Genomic DNA, 19927 nt, shown 5'->3' with positions numbered 1-19927 from the left:
AAAACAATTAAAATTTGGTAACTTTTCATTGTAGCACTATTCAACATCAACGCAAACGAACTACACTTATTCAGTCGGATTATTCATGCTTTTACGTGTTCCGTTTTTTTTTTTTTTATTATTATTTTTAACAGACACAGAGTCAAATAGGGTAAAAATTCCATCAAAACGGCTCCAAGACATCTGTATATGTTTACAAAAGTAGAAATAGTTTTTTATTCTTCAGTTGTAGAAATCTAGAAGTCGGGGAAAATTCATAGAAACTGCAATGTTTACAAATACCGGAAGTCACGCATCCTACTGACCCGTGATTGGTTTATTTACCGTTTAGTCGCAGGGAATGGTCGCACAAACAGTTCACACGAAGGGACAAACATTTGTTTCATGCGACATGTCCCTGCGACTGGTCGGAGGGACTAAATTTTGGGCCCTGCGACCACAGAAATGTGTAGTTCACACGAAGGGACTAGTCGCATGAAACTGGTCGCTGGGACTAGTCGCAGGGACTAGTCCCCTCGTGTGTGCCGACCTTTAAATTACAATTGGTCCGAAATCCTGAATTGATCTCTACACATTTTTTTTTTTTTAGCAAAACTGCACTAAAAAACTTGAGGGTCGGGAAAATTTAATGTAAAGGTAATCTCGCTCCCTGACACAATCCCCTTGGTTTTCCTTGTCACCGCAAGACTCGGGTCAAAGACATTATTTTTAGTTTGCCCAGAAACTCGTTCTTTTCACATCCTTGTTTTTGTTTGATTTATCAGCAAATCAGAGTCCCCTGCTCCCTTTCCGCTGGACAGAGGTAACGAAGGCTCTGAGAGCGTAATAGAGGCAGAGAACGTTCTAGGGTACCGGGGTCTTAACACGTTTACTATATCTGTGCGTAAGAGGACTTCGTAATTTGGGTTCCCTTTTCTTGTAATGTTCGTTGAAGTCCAGTCTGAAGCTGAGGAACCTCAAGCTGACATCTTGATGACTGGTCAGCATCATAAGAAACTGTTGAACCATATCCTGGAGGAAAAGAATATTAAAATCAATGTCAGTGTCAAATTAAGCTCTGTGATTGGTCCAGGAACTTGCGCCACTCTTTTCCGCCAATTAGTTGCAAAATTAAAACCAATCAGGACTTGGTCAGCCGCGTTTTCGCGCGCTGAAGCAGTTTGGTTGTTTTCACTTTAAGTTCGCATTGGTCAATGATAATGTAAACCCTCATTCCGATTGGTCGATGGGATTGTAACTATTGTCATTAATGGCCAATCAGAACGAAGTAAAATATCACAAGCAACCAATGAGAACTCAAACTAAACAAAAGAAAACAAATGGAAGAGCAAACTAACGCAAAACGTTTTCAGTCCCACATTTCTTTCGATTGAAAATTGTTCCGGAGGAAGTGAACCTTGATTATGGATTAAAAAAAAAAAAGTCTAGCAGCTTAGAACTGGCGCTAAACTTTACTTTCATAATAGTCATAGCCTCACCTGGTAGGACTTGGACAACACTTTTAGTTGAGCTCGAGTATCTGGAATAACATTATCTATAAACTTCACAGACCGCTTCCTCTCCTCTTCTTCGTCCCACTCCGTCAAACCCCAGTCACCCTGGTTAACAAGAAAATCAAACATAAGCTCCAGAAACACAACCTGTCTCGTCTAACTAAGTAAAAGAATCTCATTAAGCTATTCTTCATCAATCCCCGAACTGTTTAATCCCTAGAACAGAACCACCTCACAGTATCACTCCAAATCAAACATCAATGTTATAAGAATAAAGGAAATGATTACCGACAAAAGAAACTCTAGATTGTTCCACAAATTCTCCTTGCCAGCAGCATAGGAAATTTGGAGAGAACCGTACGGAGAATGTAACTACTAATTTTGATGTGTACTGCACTAAGTCGTCCATCATTAAATCTCAAAATTTTTGTTTACTGGATACATACATCTTATTAGGTTTAATACGGGCGGATAGTTTGCGAGTTGTGTTGTATTTTACAGGCAACGAGGAAATATAGCACGTATACTACATGTTAAACCATCGAAAAAGGGATTTATTATTCCACTATTATGTCATTTTCGAGTGGTTTGGCTTCAAGTTTTCAGCATTATCCAAGCATCGAAGTATTCTTTGAAGATGAGAGTGATCGTCGTAGTTATGAACGCTCCATAAGCAGTTGTGCAAACAAAGCCTGAAAATATAATCCATAAGTGTTCTAAACGGCCTACAAAAAATCTGATGCGCTTTAATTTTGTTGCTCTAAAAGACAAAACCTAAAATTCGGAATAAAATCAAATTTGGGTCGTTGTCCTAGTCTACAGTGAAATGTGGTATATTTTGCGCGTTCCAATGCCCTTGTGGGAAAAATTGGCGTAATAGTGGAATAATAAATACTTGACATGATAAGGGTAAAATAAATTTTCATTCATTTAGGGGTCCTCATGAAGTTTAGCGTTAAGGAAAACAGAGCACGATCTGACCTCGTCCGTTCGAAGTTCAACAGCTTTTTCTAATCTCTGCCGAGACTGTAGTTCAGTGGTTGCAGCAGAAAAGAAAGATTCTTGTGCATTCTGAAACTGGATGATTAGATCAAAGATGGTCCGCAGTTGGGTCAGCATCGGCTGCAGAAAAAACGACAGTGATAACACTTTAATTGCATGAAATAAAATTAGTGAAAATACTTCACGATAGAAATATTCTCAAGAGGGGTGTTAACATTTTAAAATACAGACTCCATGTTTCCGTACGTCTGTTTAGTAATAGACGACAGATGATGGTATCATTAACAACACGAGGCGCACCGAGTCAGTGTGTCACTGATCAATGATGATGACTGGTCTAAACAAATCTTCAAAGCCCCTATACTAGTCAGATGCAAAACTCCCATGCTTTCCTCCACCAACTTAAAACGTTTGCGTGTTTTCATTTCGAGTTCACACTGTCCCGTTAAATGCAAAATTCTCGCGCTTTCCTGCAATACTCATGTTTGAACTTAGAGTCCTCCTCGCTTTTTATTCGGTCTGAATAGCCCTTGATATTTTATCTCGGTTTAGGTATAACATCACTTAAAACAAATGCTCTACATGGAGATTACACTAAAGCAGTTTTTAATTGGTTGTCGAAAGTAAACCGAGATTGCCTCGTTTTCGCCTTACTTCTCTCGGTGATTGGTCCACAAAACTCGCGCAATCAACCGGATGCAAAACTAAAACCAATCACGGCTTGGTCAGCCGCATTTTCCCGCGCTTTTGGCAGTTAGGGTTAACCCGCGTTTTCCCGCGCTTTTGGCAGTTAGGGTTAACCCGCGTTTTTCCGCGCTTTTGGCAGTTTGGCTGATTTGACTCTGAGTTCTCATTGACTCTTGAAGGTTTTTTCCTTTTTCCTGATTGGCCATTGTGATTACTTTGGTTTTGTTTTTACGACACTCCATTGAAATGCGCTCAGTCCAGTCCACGAAGAACTACATAACTTACTCTTGACTCGGTGTCCAAAAGGCAGCGGTTGAGAACCTGGTCCAGGAATGTTTCATGTGCGGCAATAATATGATCCAAATCACTGGCTTCTGCAACCTGTTTCTTCAGGTCTGCCCAGCAACATTCCAATACCTGAATACAATTGACATTTATTTCTTTATTTACAGCACTTGAAAGGTTAATCAATCAATCAATCAACTTTATTTAACGAGGGTAACACGTGACAGTGCTTCAACTGAGTAACTAGTGGCCCTCAAACTAAATTTGTGAAACAGAGTTAAGTAACAAAATACATGTCGTAAAGAAAGGAAGTATAAGTGTATGTATGAATAGGACTAACAATAGTAAAAACTATATTACACTTATAAAAATATTCTTACAACGAATATCTATAAACTATAATTACAATAAGAATACAGCTGGGATAGGTCGAGCGAGAGGAAGGTTATGAAATGTTGGATTAGCATAAAACTATCAATAAAATTAAGTTTCAGTTACGCTAAAATGATCAACGTCATTGTAACTGGTTAAAAAATGTCTATAAATAGCCTTTCTAGATGAGGTTACACATGTTACTTTCTTAAGGTTAATAGGCAGAGAGTTCCAGAGCCTGGTTGCGGACACGCTAACAGTTCTCCCTCCCTCAGATACGCGATTATATCTGGGGCAGACGAGGTTTAAGGCACTGTACCGCCCACTGCGTGTGTGTAAACCTGCATTGCATTTAAGGTCATACATGTAGTTGGGGCAGTTTCCTTGGTTAGCTACAAGGGCATGGCCAGGATTTTTCAAAAAGGGGTGGGGAACACACTGTGTCAAACAGAGGGTAAACACCAGATTGTTATGTCGACCTCCAAGCCGCATTTTACATAACAGGAAAAAAAAAAAAAAAAAAAGGATTACAAACCCTCGGGCTAGAAGGTAGAGAGAGACGCCCAGCTGGCGCGCTTAACTCCGGGTGCGATACCTAAGGCAATACACTTATCTCTCATCGCCCCTGCCCCCCCCCCCACCCCTAAGAGTATAAATCGTTACCAGCGAACCGTCAAAGAAACCAGACAAAAAAATTCTGGGGGTGGGGGTGAGGGTAACCCTGAGATGGCCTAGCATCCTATCCAGGGAGGGAGGAGGTAGAAATACTCCTGGGCTGGGTTGTTCAAGGCTGGGTTAAGATAACCCAGGGTTTGTGTGAAGTTTGACTTCAGATTTGAAAGCTTTAAAAGAAAATTCAGTTTAATTCTTTTCTCCTGACCTTGTGCCTGGTCAATTGTACGTTCCTGCCCCTGCCATCCCTAGTTTTTAACCGTTTTTTGGTTGATCGTGTTTTAAATCATTATCTGTACCATGGGCGGTGCCTCGCATGGGTCCTCGTGTCCCGTTCGCACCAGTCCTTTTGACCTTTCCTCCTTATCACTTTAAATCACTTTGTACATATATCCTATTTCTTTTAGGTCGTCTAATTTGCTGTATGTAATATGTGTAATGGTCAATAGAGTTGTTGAAAAAAAAAATAATTCTTTTCTTCTACAGTTTAAAGATTGGATTCTCTGAAAAGAATAAGGAAAATTATCCCAGAAAGGCTCCTGAGTAGAGAAATAAAGAAATCTGGATTAAAATATAACTCTGAGTTAGCGCTAGTCGGCCTTCGAACAATTGGATCCTGGTCGTTTCATGATATGGGAACATGGTCAATTTCTGACAAAGTGGACCACCTAGCTGAAGTTCTAACTCAATCTAGCTTGCTAATCATTTAGGTACTGGGAAAATAATTAGAAGAAGAGGGGGAGGAGCGATAGCAGTGCGTCACATGTTTGTACCTCAAATGTGATGTAGTACTGCATCTGATGAATAAAATGAATCATCTCTGTCCCCATCATGTGGCACATGTGAAGAATGGGGGATACTTCTGTTCGTTACAAACAAAATAATGAAAATGGTTTAGAGTATTGGAGAATTACTGACAATACACAGGAGCGTGGAGAATTTTGCGAAAAGAATTTTGTGAAAAGATAACATGTCTTTTTCTCAATGGAATGTACAATAACAGAGCTGTTTTTAAGTCACTGTGAAACCTTTACGTCAGAATTACCATCGGTTCTTTTTTCGTCTTCAGGAAATTGAAATCATTTACTGCTACAAAGAGGCTGTCATAGTGCTTTATGTGTGAAACGAACAACACAATCTGCGCATGTGCGAACGTTGTACAGGTAGGTGGCGTTCTCTCAGTCTTTCAGAACCAAATTGTCTCACGAGTTGTAAACAATCACACAAACCAGTCATGGCATTTTATACTTTTTCAGTAAAGCGCCAATATGAAAGGGAAATCACAAAAATATCCCTACTTGAATAAGTTTTGTGTTTAAAAAGTCCATTTCTATGGACGTTTCAATTTTCTTTCGCTAATTTTGCGAGACAGCGGTTGTTTCTTGGTTTTACCTTTGAAATTTTGCGCGGGAAATTGGCGCGCGGTCGGGCAGAATTGATCCCACTACACAAGCCCCACGTTAGACCGCTGTGTTGAAAAGAACCTTAAAACAAACTGCTAAGAAACAATTGAATAATCTCCACGTCCTGTTAGTGATTCTTAAGGAAGAAAACTTACATTGAATAGTATTACAAACCAATTACCTGGTAAAGATTTTAACATCCTGCGATTTGTCATCTGTTGTTTCCACATTTCAGTCAAACAGTATTCCATTCTCTTTGCTCTCCACAGAAAATTAAAGATCCTCAGATAGTGGATCATACATTCTGGTGTGAAAACCTGCGGGTGGATAGCGCTAAATGTCATGATAGCTCATCTAACTTCAGAAAAAAAAAAACAACAACAACAACAAACAAACCAAATATACAGGAAAAGTCAGAAGAAAACTTATCAATTAAGTTAGATATCAACATCAATTTGAATGCAGGGTAGATGGGTATTTTATGGAAAATTCATTACTTGACGAGGGAATTCCGCATTAAATTGCACTTGAAAACCGATACCGCACGAATCGCCAAGCGATGAGTACGATACCGGTTTTCAAGTGCAATTTAACGCGGAATTCACGAGTCAAGTCATGGATTTTCCTTGAATCGCATAACTGAATAAAAACAAGAAAAAAGAAAGGAAACAGCATTACTTATAGTTGTTATATATAAGTAGATGCGAAACAATATCAGTTAGCCTCGTTTTCAACTCGCAATTTCATGCTTAACACCTCGATTCGTTAACCAATCAGAATGCGAGATTTTATTCAAAGTACGACTCTATTCCAAATTGTACCTGTGGAGATCTATAACCCATCTCAAGTCCCACCTGCCGTTTAGACTATGTAATTGTCCAGTTAAAGTAAGTCCTGAAAAGGCACCAGTGTAGCTCTAACAGAGGCGGATCCAGGAAGTTTTGATCGGGGGGTCCAAACTTTGGTTCAGAAAGGACTGTTGGACTCTTTGAAGCAAATTACTTCTCCCCCACACCCCCTCCCACCAGTCGCGGTTGTACGTTGTAATTCCTTGGCCGCTTACCGTTTATTTGGATTCCTTAAAAAAATCAGCCAGTTAAAAGTGATATACGATCCTGTCTCAAAGTTGTAAGCGTCAGGTTTGATGGGGGGGGGGGGGTTCGGACCCCCAGACCCTCCCCCTGGATCCGCCACTGCCTAAACAACCTAAGGGGAACTAATAGCCACAATCAAGTTGACAAGTTCCTTGACTGAACATCTCATTCAGTAACGCGTTAACACCAGTATGCATATTCTCCATAATGTTCTCTATACATCTCCAAAGGTGCTGACAAGGAGAATTTGTTTTACAATCCAGAGCTTCTTCAGTTGGTGATAATTTCCTTTATTCTTGTGACTCTAATGTGTGTTTCATAGGTGACATTGTTTGGAGGAATTAAATGCCTGTCACTTTTAGAGGTCAAAGGGTGTGTAAATTGTTAAACAATCCTTCATCTGGTTTAATCACACTAATGATCAACTGCTATTCCAAGATAACGAGGGGAGGGAGGGAATGGGGACTACTTTAAGGGGAAGTTTACTTACAGTACTGATTGGCCCATCAACATGATAGTCCAAACTAAATACATCCCAGCCAGTATCTCCAGGAGACACCTGAAAATTAAGGAAAAAAAACAAAAACAAAGAAAATCTGAAGGAAAGCATGTGATGAACAGTCCCGCAGTGCAAGAAACGGATCAATGTCAGTGTCTAAGTATCAAGTATCTACACCCCTGCCCAGGCTCTTCTTGAATTAATGTTGGGTGGGGGGGAGGGGGATTAGGAGAGCCTTTACTCAGATCCCAAGAAAAAAATGGATGCACATATGCTCAAACAAATGAATAGCCGTAAAGGCAATGAAATAAAAAAAAACTGAAACACAAGGATAACAGTTGTTCCCAAAAATAGGGAATTTGTGATATGATTTGTCCTGTATCTGGATCGTGTTTTGCGGATTGGTCTGCTTGCATGTGCATATTTCACTGCAGAAATCTTCTTAGCTGGGCCCTAACCATGTCGTGATCTTGAGCAAGTCATTTCACTCAACCCAGGAAAACCTGACCAAATGCTGGGTGTTGACCCTGTCACAGAAACTGGGATAAACTCTGACAGGATGGATCAACTGGCTTCTACGCTGACTTTGCCTTTTAGCCATTTTGGCTATTCCAATACTCTGGAGGCTTCTGGAATTTAAGGTTAGTACATTATAACCCTGTAATCTTTAGGTGCCTTACCTCAAGCAGTCGACAGTCTAGTCGTTCAATGATCTCAGGGTCTGCATACTGCGCATTGGTAGCTCTGATGGCTGTCTCCAGCACGCCTGTCAAATTGTGCATGTACAGTGTGCTGGCTGCCTTGGCTAAGTCAGACCTACAGGAGAGAGCGAGAACAGCAATGAATGCGCTGGACATTTTTTTTTATCCTCATCACTTGTCTGCTTGATATTTCACTGATATTGTAGGGAGAATAAAGAGAAATTCTTTTTTGGGCACTCATGAGAATTTAAGGCTTCAGGATACCGCGCACCTTCAGGGGTGTCTCGTGTGCGAGCGATGTAGCGTGTCCGGTTTACACTGTAGATATCTAAACCCCAATATCAAATGAAAGCTTATAGGACTGGCTATCAGACTATACCAAAAATTTTGAAAATAAATGAATTGTCGAATTTTTCACGACTTCTAAATGCGAGCGCCCGAATAACCTTTTAAGAGCTACAAGTCAAAGGGAATTTGTTCGACTGCTCCATAGTTAGTTTAATTTCTAAATACTTTTTTTTTTTCAAGAGCAATTTTTGTACGATCACTCAACATTTTTTAAAATCCTATTTCAAAAATGTTCTGTAACTTTTCACTGAAACTGAATATGGCAAATTACAGACACGTTTTTTTAGCGCTTTGGCACAAGAAACGGAGGAACACATTAAATAAGCGAAAAACAAAATTCGCTTTAACATGTAATGTTCAAAAGGTGATTCGGGCGCTTGCATTTAGAAGTCGTGAAAAATTCGACAACTAATTTTTTTTCAAAATTTTTGGTATAGTCTGATAGCCAGTCCTATAAGCTTTAATTTGATATTGGGGTTTAAATATCTACAGTTTAAACCGGATGCACTACATAGCTTGCACGCGTGACACCCCTGAAGGTGCACGGTAACCTTAACCTTAACCTTTTCCCAAACATACTTCCCAATAACAAAAATTCCAATGAACGACTGAAGCTGTTAACACAGATCATATGATGCACGATCCTCGCAGTAGATAGCGCTATTTAAGCAATAGCGAAAATCAGACCTGAAAAAAATCAGACCTGTACGGGATTCGAACCACTGACCTCTGCGATACTAGTGCAGCGCTCTACCAATTGAGTTAACAAGCCAACTGGGAGCAGGCCGTTAAGTTGATTCGTCATCAATTGGTAGAGCGCTGCACTAGTATCGCAGAGGTCAGTGGTTCGAATCCCGTACAGGTCTGATTTTTTTCAGGTCTGATTTTCGCTATTGCTTAAATAGCGCTATCTACTGCGAGGATCGTGCATCATATGTATCTAATACCGCTGTTCAAAATATATGAACTTCACATATTTCATTGTATCTAACACAGATCAGCTTGGAGGTCGACCTTGGGAAAACCAGGATCAGAATTCAAATACATTTTAATGTATTGCTGGAAGGTTTGATAAAAGATTTCCTGAAACGGAAGCCCAGCACTCTACCTAGCTGTGTCTTATCAAACAATTTTGAGGACAAAACTAAAAGAAACTGATTACAAATTATTATAAAATAACATAACATGCAAAAACTTACTCAAGAAGATCCATAAGATGCCTGATAAAGTCTCCTTGTCCCAGAAGAAGATAAAGTCGAAGGGCCTATGTTATGCATCAGAATGAAACAAAAAAGAATCATTAATTTTTTTGAAACTTCTGCCAAGGATAATTGTATCCCAACAGGAAACTTTTTCATTACAACTATAATATTCCTTACCCTTAAATGATCGAGGAACTTGTACTTGGAAAAGAAAATCTCCAACAGTCTTTTGCTTGTTACCCTGTAAGCTGTATCTACTGTTTCTTCAAGGGCTGTTCCTCCAAACTCTTCATCAGCTGTTAGCTGGGCTGTAGCTAAAAATGAAATGCAAAACACCCTGTCAAATTGAGAAAATCTGAGTAAACTCATCACTTGGTTCAGCCACATTTAACAATGTACTGACATATGTTTGTTCAACAGAGTGTCCAAAAGAAGTGTACCTTATAGGAAAGACCTGCAAGTACATGTATTCAATGCTATCAAAATGGAAAAAAAAAAAATGTTATGGCCAAATTTTAACTGAAGCAAAGGCAAGCTTGAGAACGATCTTTTTTTTGGGTGCCAAGTCATTGGCATAGCCATGCTGGAACATCATGAATGATGTGCGTATACAAAGCTAAGGATGCCATAATACATATAGATAATCTTAATTATTAAAAACTGGATCATTGGATAATGCAATTCAAGACTTTTTATTGGCTTGGCCATTATGGTATATGAGCCAATATACCATAAAACTACAAATATGGTAAGCGTACGCAACAGCTTAAAATTAAAAGGGAGCTAAAAATTTTAAATATAATCTAATAATTTAATTTAATGTTTTTAATAAACAATTATTCCACTCGTGCTTGTTGGATGCGAGACGATTATAGCCAACTCGGCGCTATGCGCCTTGTTGGCTGTCTATCATCTCATATCCAACGTGCGCTCGTGGAGTAATTGTTAAGAATACCATGGAGGATTAGAATGCCTGAGGAGGCAGAGAGGATTTGAATATGTACCTGATGCTTCTTGTGACCTGCTGTACTCTAGCGCTTTTTCATCTTCTCCACTAATTGGGCTCCGATCTTGACAAACACATCGGATGAAGTTGATAGACTTTCCAATGTTTAAAATCTTAGGACAATTAAAACAATGTGTCTTTAAATCACCACAATATCCTTGCTGTTATAGAATAAATCATGGCATGAAGGAGCGCAACCCCTAGTTGCTTCATGCTATTTACCAAATTGAAATATGGCGTCCAATTTGAATTAACATTGTTTTGGACTTACTAGCCCCGTCTTCACGTGGAAACACAAAAGGATTATCACATGTGTGAGAGGCTAGTAAGTCCAGAACAATGGCAATTCAAATTGGACGCCAAATTTCGATTCAGTGTATGGAAACCACATTTGAGCACTGGTCTGTTGGGCCACTTGGCTCGTAAACAGACTTTATCTACTTTTACCAACCAATATTTCCTAGTTAATGCCATGTATATGTATTTAATTGTATTTTTATAATTTGTGTTGAAACATACCTTTGTGCCAAGTTCCATTGAAATGAATGAGGGCAACATTGGCTTTCTAATACTGTACTTTTCATACCACAAACGATCATCTTTAGTGTCGTAGTCCACAGCAACAAAGAACTAGAAAAATTTGCATGGAGGGCCATTTAGAAATCTTATCAAAGAATACAATTTTTTTTTAAGAATAATTACTTATTCAAATCATTGTATGTATGTGTTGAAAAGACTTTGATTACAAAAACTGTGCAGAAGGTGTTAAAGAACTTGTAAGAACAAAGAAAATTATGACATAAGTTTTGATGCTGTCATGTAACGTGAACCACTTGGTTACACTCTTTGTCAAATAATTTGTCTGCAATTTTTAAAATAGTCATTGTATAGTTATATAGTTCAGTGGCAGACTGGTTTAGAGAACCATTCCGAGAGATCTCGTGATAAGTTTATGTTTAGAACCGTTCTGAAGGATCTTGAGATGAGTTTAAGTTTAGAGACATTCTGAAGGATCTCAATATTAGTTTAGAGTTAATTTTGGTGTTTCAGCCAACCAGTATGCTTGTTTCTACAGTACTTACTTCATTATACAAGTCATCTAGTTCACCCTCATAAATCCACCTGTCAAGAATAAGACGGATTGGACGTGCAACCTGGGAACAAAAAAAATTAATCAATGGTAAACACCACAGCGTACACCATTGAGTTATGGATGCACGCGGGAGGTTGCTAAGCACGAAAGAAGCATAAGAGTCGCTCGAGGCGATAGCCGAGAGCGACTCTAGCTTCTTGAGTGCTTAGCAAACCTCCCACGTGCATCCACAACTCAATAGTGTACGCTGTGGTGTTTACCATTTGTTTTATAACATAACATTAATACATTGTAGCTAAAGAGTTCCCTTTTATTTAACAAATCTTACGTGACCAGAAAAACAAGCGCGTGCGAAAAAATAGTCTTTGCATTTGCTCACGTTAGCAGCGCACACCCATGGGCAAATGGGGGACGCTAAATTGACCAATCAGATTGTGCGCTTTACTTTGGTTATGTTATAAACCCCATTGTCTACATGTATCTTGTTACTTTTAACCCCATGCCTCAAATCTAGTGGTATCACTTTAACAATATACATGCATTAATATAATAATTTTTTTTGGGGGGGGGGGGGAAATGTACATATTGTATATGAATAGGTATTTGAATGTATAAATTGTATATTCTGTAGGTTCAGTTATAATATTTTTGAGTGGGTAATTATCTTTTAAAGGCTGATAGTTTCGAAAGAAACTGTTTGGGGCTGCGTCGGTGGGAGTAACGAAATAATTTGGATATATCAACAAAGTTGAAGGGGTAAATTGGCCACCATAACGATTACAAAAGCTTTTGCAATCATTATGGTGGCCAATTTACCACTTCGACTTTATTGATATATCCAAATTATCTTTTAAATCTGCAAGTAAAATAAAACTAAAATAGTGAAAAAATACTAACAAAATTGTCCTGAAATATCTATAGTTCAACCAAGAAGGCTCACGTTCACTGAAGATACATACATACATACATGTGTATTGAGATAGGAAAAAACAGACTGTACACTTTTATCCCAACAAACCTGTTTTGTGATAAACTCACTCTTATTTCAATTTTTTTTTTCAAATTTTTGAAATAAGAGTGAGTTAATCACAAAAAAAGGCTTGTCGGGATATCTTTGTTTTTTCCTATCTCAAGACATATTGTGCTCCACTTTTATAAATCAGGCACCGTACTACAGAAAAATTAATATGCGGATTAAATACAGACATGCTGGTATTTATTACACAACTCGGGCAGTCAGAGGGCCAATAACTAAAATTAACCAATCAAAATACTCTACTGCCAGTCCAATGCTCTCTAAGTATTGGACCGGGCACTGTCCCGAATGGTCCTGAATGATACTGCACTTCAGTCGTATAATAAATCTCTTATTAACCAAGCTTGCTCGGACCTGTCCTGGAAGAATATCGGCCCTTGGTCTTTTTTGTACGGACCGAGCTACGCTCGGTCCGTACTGTCAAGACCTCAGGCCGATATTCTCACAGTACGGCCCTCGCGCTTGGTTAATAAGATATATATACATACCAAATTAAGGGTGTGTCTCACAAGTGACTTGACAAATGGATCACCATGTTGCATGTTGGAGTGAAGTGCTGATAACAATGCTCCACCTTTCTTACCTGAGAATAGAATACAATGCTGAACCCTTTGTTTTCTAAGAGTGACCAGCACTTAGATAGATAGATAGATAGATAGATAGATAGATATATAATTAACAACTATTCACCAAAGTGGAGGTGGTTAGTGGTGGATATTTACCAAGCCGTGAAACGGCGAGGTATATATCCACCGCTATCCACCGCTAACCACCGACACTGAGGTGAATAGTTGTTTTAGTATGTACTAAAACAGTGAGATAATATACACCACCGTTGTTAATTTGAGTGATTTCTTCCCTTGTCACGGATGCAAACCGGGACGCCATTTTCTCCTGAGTTGCTCGGAGGTAAATAGCAAAGAATATTTGGAGTTTGACTAGCCAATCAGAGCGTGCCTTTAACACTATCCACTGTTTTAGTATATACTAATAATCTTTAGACAGGGTGCATTCTCACAGAAGTGGTTTTGAGAATAGCCCTGTAAGCAACCACCCCAGGGGAGGACATCCATCACACAGTATACTTGTGCGTGGGAAATGAACGTCTCCTACCCCTAACCCTGCAGGAGACAGGACCTCCATTTATTCGTCCCTATCCGAGAAGACTAGAATATCTAACCATTTCTTGATGTTACAGAAAGGAAGCATATTCTTCTCAGTTATTTTAAGACCTTGAACTTCATATATTTCATTGTATCTCATTTATCACTTTCACGGGTTTATTACGAATCAACTTAACGGCCTGCTCCCAGTTGGCTTGTTAGCTCAATTGGTAAGAGCGCTGCACTAGTATTGCAGAGGTCAGTGGTTCGAATCCTGTACAGGCCTGATTTTTTTCAGGTCTGATTTTTCGCTATTGCTTAAATAGCGCTATCTACTGCGAGGATCGTGCATCATACGTATCTAATACCGCAGTTCAAAATATATGAACTTCATATATTCATTGTATCTTATAAAAATAATAATGATAATAATAATAATATAATAATAATAATAATAATAATAACTCTTATTAATATATAGCGCTCATATCCTGAGCTCATGGCACTTTACAACACTGTGCAGGGGACTTTTACCAGACTGCTAAGCAGTTTACAATCAAATAAAGGTGAATCTAACAGATGCCTCCTCCCCCCGGTTCCCAGTAAACAGGCCAGACCACATCACAGTAATCTCGTGAGTGGGTTCTTTAACGTCCCCTGCCTAACCAAATTAACTAATTAATAGATGCTGGAGACGGCACCTAGGGTTTATTCATCCTTATCCGAGAAGACTAGAATGTCTATCCATTTCTTGATGTTATAGAAAGGTAGTACATGCTCCTCAGTTATTTTAAGACTGCGAGTGTTGGTCAGGCTGGGGCTTGAACCCTCGACCTCCCGCACAACAGTCCGGCACTTAACCAATTGAGCTAACCAGAAGTCCTAAGGCTTTGGACATGTAGTTATTAAGTCCTAGGGTTTCATTAAGGGCTGGGCACCAGGCAAATTGACTGGTTGTGAAGACAGTTTTGCCCACCTGGTTTAAACATCTGGACTGGGTTGTTCTCAAAGCTGGGTTAAGATATCCCAAGGTTAGTGTGAAATCTGATTTCAGATCTGAAGGCTTTAAAAGAAAATTCAGTGGAGTTTTTTTTGTCTACCACTTAACAATTGAATGTTCTAAAAAGTATAAAGAATATTATCCTAAAAAAGACTTTTGAATAAAGGATTATAGAAACCCAGATTAAAGTTTAACCCTGGGTTAGCGCTAATCTGCCTTCAAACAACTGGGCCCTGGAGGAAAGTTTACCTCCTAAAGAAGTTCAGTTCAAAAGTTTTCCCACCTGTGAAAACCAGTTGCCCTCCTGCTGAAAACATTAATGAAACCCCTGCAGTTAGTTATTTGCACCCCCCCCTACTGTTGACTATTTACAGTTTTATGTCCCACTATAACTGTTTTTTAGAATATCTCAGAACATCCATGCCATGCCACGCCATGCCATTACTGTTCTTCTCCCACAGAAAAAGTAATGTTTGGCCCCTAATTCTCACCTTTACAAGCATCAACTAGTGCAGCAAGAGTCCTCAGTCTCATCAAAGGGTCGTATGTCCACACCATCAGTCGACGGAGGGTCAAACTTCCACTAGCACCCTCCCCCACAAACCCTGCATCACCCACCTGGTGCTGCCCTTCAAGAACAGCCAGCAATCTGTAGTATTCAGTGAGTTCTTGCTGTAATGCAGCGCAGAAGCTCTGTCCAACCAACCCCATGGCTTTGTCACCTGCATGGGCATCTAGATACTTGCGAATCTTGCGGAATAGCCAGCCAAGCTCAGCTAACTTGTTTACAAGATCCCTGACAGCTTTTGGAACTCCCAGTTTTGAATCAATGCGGTATGCATCATTAGTTTGGTCAAGCTTGATCACTTTTCCTTCAATTCCTTGAAAGATGTAGATTATCTCTCGAAGAAGGTTAGCTTCCGATACTTCATGCGATGCTGAGAAAAGAAAAGTATTGTTTTTCCATTTAAGGGTCAGCAAGTACAAAAAAATTGACCCAAATATAACAGGAAGGGGTTTGTATTTATGTATATACGAATATTTATACAGGGTAGCCCAGTTTAGCAGATAGCTAGTTTAAATGGGGCCCTGTGAACATCCACCCATCCCACCCCAGGGGAAAACATCCACCACACAGTAATCTCGTGCGTGGGAAATTAACGTCTTCTACCCCTAACCCCGCAGGAGACAGGGCCCATGGTTTATTCGTCCTTATCTGTGAAGACTAGAATATCTATCCATTTCTTGATATTATAGAAAGGTAGCAAATTCTCCTCAGTTATTTTAAGACCACGAGTATTGGTCCAGCCAGGGCTCGAACCCTCGACCTCCCGCACAACACACTCCAGTGCTCTAACCAATTGAGCTAACTTGGGGGGGGGGGGGGGTTTGAAATTATTTCTCTCTTAACCCCTTGATCCTTAGGAACAAATAGCATCTAATTTCTCCTAACAATGTCACACCTGAAGCTCTTGATTGTTAAACAAATTCTCCTTGTCAGCACCTTAGAAAATGCATTGAGAACAGTAGGGAGAAAATGCATACTGATGTTAGGGTGTAAAGGGTTGATTTAGCACTAATATTGGGTAGCTCAATCTAACAACAGTTTTCATTTGTTGTATTGACATTGATTCAATACTGAAAAAGAATAGAACTTACTATTGTGGGTATCATTTCCATAACTCATGAATCGCACCACACTACCAGTTCCAGGTGTAAAACCTGGCTGTCCAGTGATGGACACCTTATTCTGTGTCACACTGAGGGACTGTACCACAAGGCTTGCCAAGCGAGAACCATCACTATCCTGATGTGTTCTTTGGCCATCTGCAAAATGCACTGAGGGAGTTGGTCCAAGGTTAGGAGCAAATGATGATGGTGTAGGGGTAGGATCAGACGACCTTGATGGAACACTACTGATGCCGCTGCTGCTGTCAGTGGCATGAGTCAAGGACAAAACACCAGGGGTACGTCTGGAAGCAGCAAGTGGTGCATGTGAAGACACAGCAGGGGTGGAAGTCAGGTAGGTTGGAAGCCCTTGACCAAAGAAGGATGGTGCTCCTACTGACTACAAAGAGATATTGTTAGTAATATTACACACGAGTCATACAATGTTGCAAAACCTGATCTACCAGCATAACATCTTTAAAAGAAAATAACTGAAAAAATGTAGTTCAGGTTTCTAGTTCTGCTTGGCCAAGATGTTCTCAAAGGTTATCTCGCTGAAAATGAACACTGGAACTTGACAATGCTTCTTGTTCGCTTATAGAAGACTTCCTCTCTTGAGTAAGGTAGGTGAGGACCAATTGGCCTTTAAGTCTCGAGTGATTAATCTACATTATAAGATTAGTTGCTCCTTTTTACCTGGCCGTGTGACTGATCGGTTGAGGAATTTTCACTGACACTCAGTAAAAAGTAAAGGATGGCCCATCTGTTTTGAAGAACAGGCTGAAAACAAAAGTAAACCAGTAAATGGTATGAACTAAGGATAAGCCAATATCAGTTTCTAAAAATTGATATGTATTGGTAAGTCACATGATCTGCTTATTTAACTAAGTGCAAGGTCATCCTACATAGTGCATGGTAATTGTTGGGTAGTACCCTTTAGTTACATCAACCACAACAAGTCAAATATTTTCAATCTATTTAGACCCCCCTTTTTAAAGCTGTTAAGTTATGTTGCACAGTGTGCTCTACACAACTGCCCTCTTTGCCTTTTGCTATGATCACAAAAACAGGAGACAGCTGCTACATGTAGCTTTGAGGGCCTCATCACTTCTCACTAGTATCAACATTTTCCAATTCAAACCCAGCATTACTTGTACCAAACATTTGGCATTGGTATCGTTTGATCCCCAGTTTGAACCCAAGAGTAACAATTGGTAATGGAGTCTGATCGCCTGGGTAAGAATACAAATGTACATGTATTTCAAAAGAGGATTGTTGTCAGCAACTGCAACTAATGTTTCAACAACCCGTGTGAAAATCAGTTACAGAATCAACTAATGAGTTGTTGGTAAGTTGAATGTTGTAAAACTGGTTCATGAAGACTTATTGGTCAGAGAGAAATGTTCCAAATTAATTTTGATTTGCTCCGACGAAGGGCTAACGCTCGAAACGTCAGCTTTTGTAATCGTTACGATGGCCAATTTACCATTTCAACTTTGTTGATATCTCCGAAGTAATTTTGACAAGGGAGATTTAGCAAACCATCTGGGAGACCTGGAGATTCATTCCCATTTTGGTAGAATGTAAATAGTAGAACTTATGAAACTTAATAGTGGTAATTGTTATTTTTATGATTAAATGATTGATGGTAGACAATTCAATATTGAACAGCTGAACCTTTAAAGTCACATGATAAACTATCAACTGTGATTTATATCTGCATCATTTTAGGAAGTAAGGAAGAACATGTATTCTTACCTGAGAAGCAAGTTTGCGGTATAACTCTGAGAAAATAGCAATATCTACTTCTCTTTTCTCTTTAAGCACTACAATTCCATGAAAAAAATCAGAATGAAAGGACAATAATTAACTGACATGTAGGAGAAAATCTATATGATCTTTGTTTATTTCTGCTAAAAACTACAAAATTTATTCTATAGAAAAATAACAGCTGCAGCAATATCACTGGTTCACAGAGAAAACAAATGATCATAAATAATAACGAGGTTCATACATTTTCTTTTTATCCTTTCCACAACACGAAACTCATCAGTGGCTATGCTTGGGGAAAAACGGCTGAAATGAGGTTACAAGATATAAATATTAATATTACTCTTAGATATTTGCAGCTAAAGGAAAGAAAAAAACGCATCATCCATCCATCCCATCAGTCAATCTCTGTTTGTGTCTTTGTGTTCAAGTCGAGCTCAGAGCACGAAAAACTGTTGTGTCTGATTTTGTTAAGTTGTATGAAAGGGCAGTATGTCTTGTGACATTAAAGAATGTACGAACTACCCTGAATTACCCGTACCTTGCGGTCACATCTTAAAAAAACCTTCGTATCATTTTAAATAAATTTCACTGGGAACCGCGAACTTTTCAGTAAAGCAGTCGAATGACAAGTCATTCCGCAGGTTTGAAAGAGCTATGTTACACTCTTCCCTGAGAAATTTACATCTACATTAGAAATCTTTTGTTTTATCATTGCAAAACTAACTGATCTTTGTATAAAGGTTAGTTGCCTGTACTGACGATCGATGATCAAATCTAGACATGTTAAAATAATTTGCAAAAGTTTGTACTAGTGGGCTAGGGATAAGTTAATTTTTTTTTCTTTTTCAAGGATCCTCGTCAATCCTACTAAAAATCCTTCGCAGAGCATTACTTACCTTCCTACAACTCTAAGAGCGTATTGAAAGTGCTCGGAAACCTCAGCTGAATTGGCTGCATTGGAAACAAATATTGATATCAGAAATAACATTCCGAAAGATCGAAAAAGCGCATTCATTTCAAAACTGTACCTTTTGAATCACTGTCGTTTCTTAGAAGCCGACAGCATAGCTTGTGTAGAAGAGCTGCTGGGGACTTAGGATTGTCGATGGATGATTCTACCATTTCAAAACAAAGCTGAGCCAAAATATAGCTCTTTCAAAGAGGTTTGTCAGCCATCTTGAAAACTGCCCGCCAAGATAGTATGCGCGACGCACAGTGTGGGAATATTCACCACTGACCGCGTTGAAACCGCATTGCACAAAAAGCAATAACGCACAACGCAATTCTGCAGAGTGAAAGTTACAATACTTATTTGAACTCTGTACCCAGTTTCAAACTACAAGGGACTTAAAATTATACGGTAGCCTCCATTTGGCGCGAAAATATGCACGGATATTAATCCGAGGACCTTAACTGAGGGGGGTGAATAGGCTAACGGATCGACGGATTCTGAGAATTATTTTGTCCGGATTTCGGATTTAGAGCAAAAT

General features: G+C 39.2%; 1 protein-coding gene across 1 annotated transcript; it reads right to left on the bottom strand.

Annotated features, from left to right (window-relative positions):
• Positions 1-608: 608 nt before the first annotated feature.
• LOC111320778 (gamma-tubulin complex component 3 homolog) lies at positions 609-19644 on the bottom strand. The gene is made up of 21 exons (XM_088728095.1): positions 19466-19644; positions 19334-19388; positions 18679-18740; positions 18423-18490; positions 17361-17444; positions 16656-17064; positions 15488-15934; positions 13382-13476; positions 11847-11918; positions 11284-11394; positions 10763-10877; positions 9936-10072; positions 9756-9820; positions 8188-8323; positions 7499-7567; positions 6096-6231; positions 5285-5373; positions 3468-3599; positions 2475-2615; positions 1479-1598; positions 609-1011 (listed from the first exon to the last, which is right to left on the bottom strand). Exons 1-21 carry the CDS (start codon positions 19557-19559, stop codon positions 844-846), a joined length of 2805 nt encoding a protein of 934 aa, XP_088584221.1. The 5' UTR covers positions 19560-19644; the 3' UTR covers positions 609-843.
• Positions 19645-19927: the final 283 nt, after the last annotated feature.

Source organism: Stylophora pistillata, chromosome 7 (genome assembly GCF_964205215.1).
Source record: "Stylophora pistillata chromosome 7, jaStyPist1.2, whole genome shotgun sequence".
NCBI classification, from domain to species: domain Eukaryota; kingdom Metazoa; phylum Cnidaria; class Anthozoa; order Scleractinia; family Pocilloporidae; genus Stylophora; species Stylophora pistillata.
This window is presented reverse-complemented; position numbering and strand designations above follow the sequence as displayed.

What these genes read in the sequence shown, in the direction of transcription:
- LOC111320778 (XM_088728095.1), bottom strand. Translation starts at nt 19,559, where the DNA reads ATGGTAGAATCATCCATCGACAATCCTAAGTCCCCAGCAGCTCTTCTA. An exon ending in AAACGACAGTGATTCAAAAG is followed by an intron (nt 19,389 to 19,465) that starts GTACAGTTTTGA and finishes TTTCCAATGCAG; the next exon opens with CCAATTCAGCTGAGGTTTCC. An exon ending in TGAGACACACCCTTAATTTG is followed by an intron (nt 11,919 to 13,381) that starts GTATGTATATAT and finishes TTTTGTTCCCAG; the next exon opens with GTTGCACGTCCAATCCGTCT.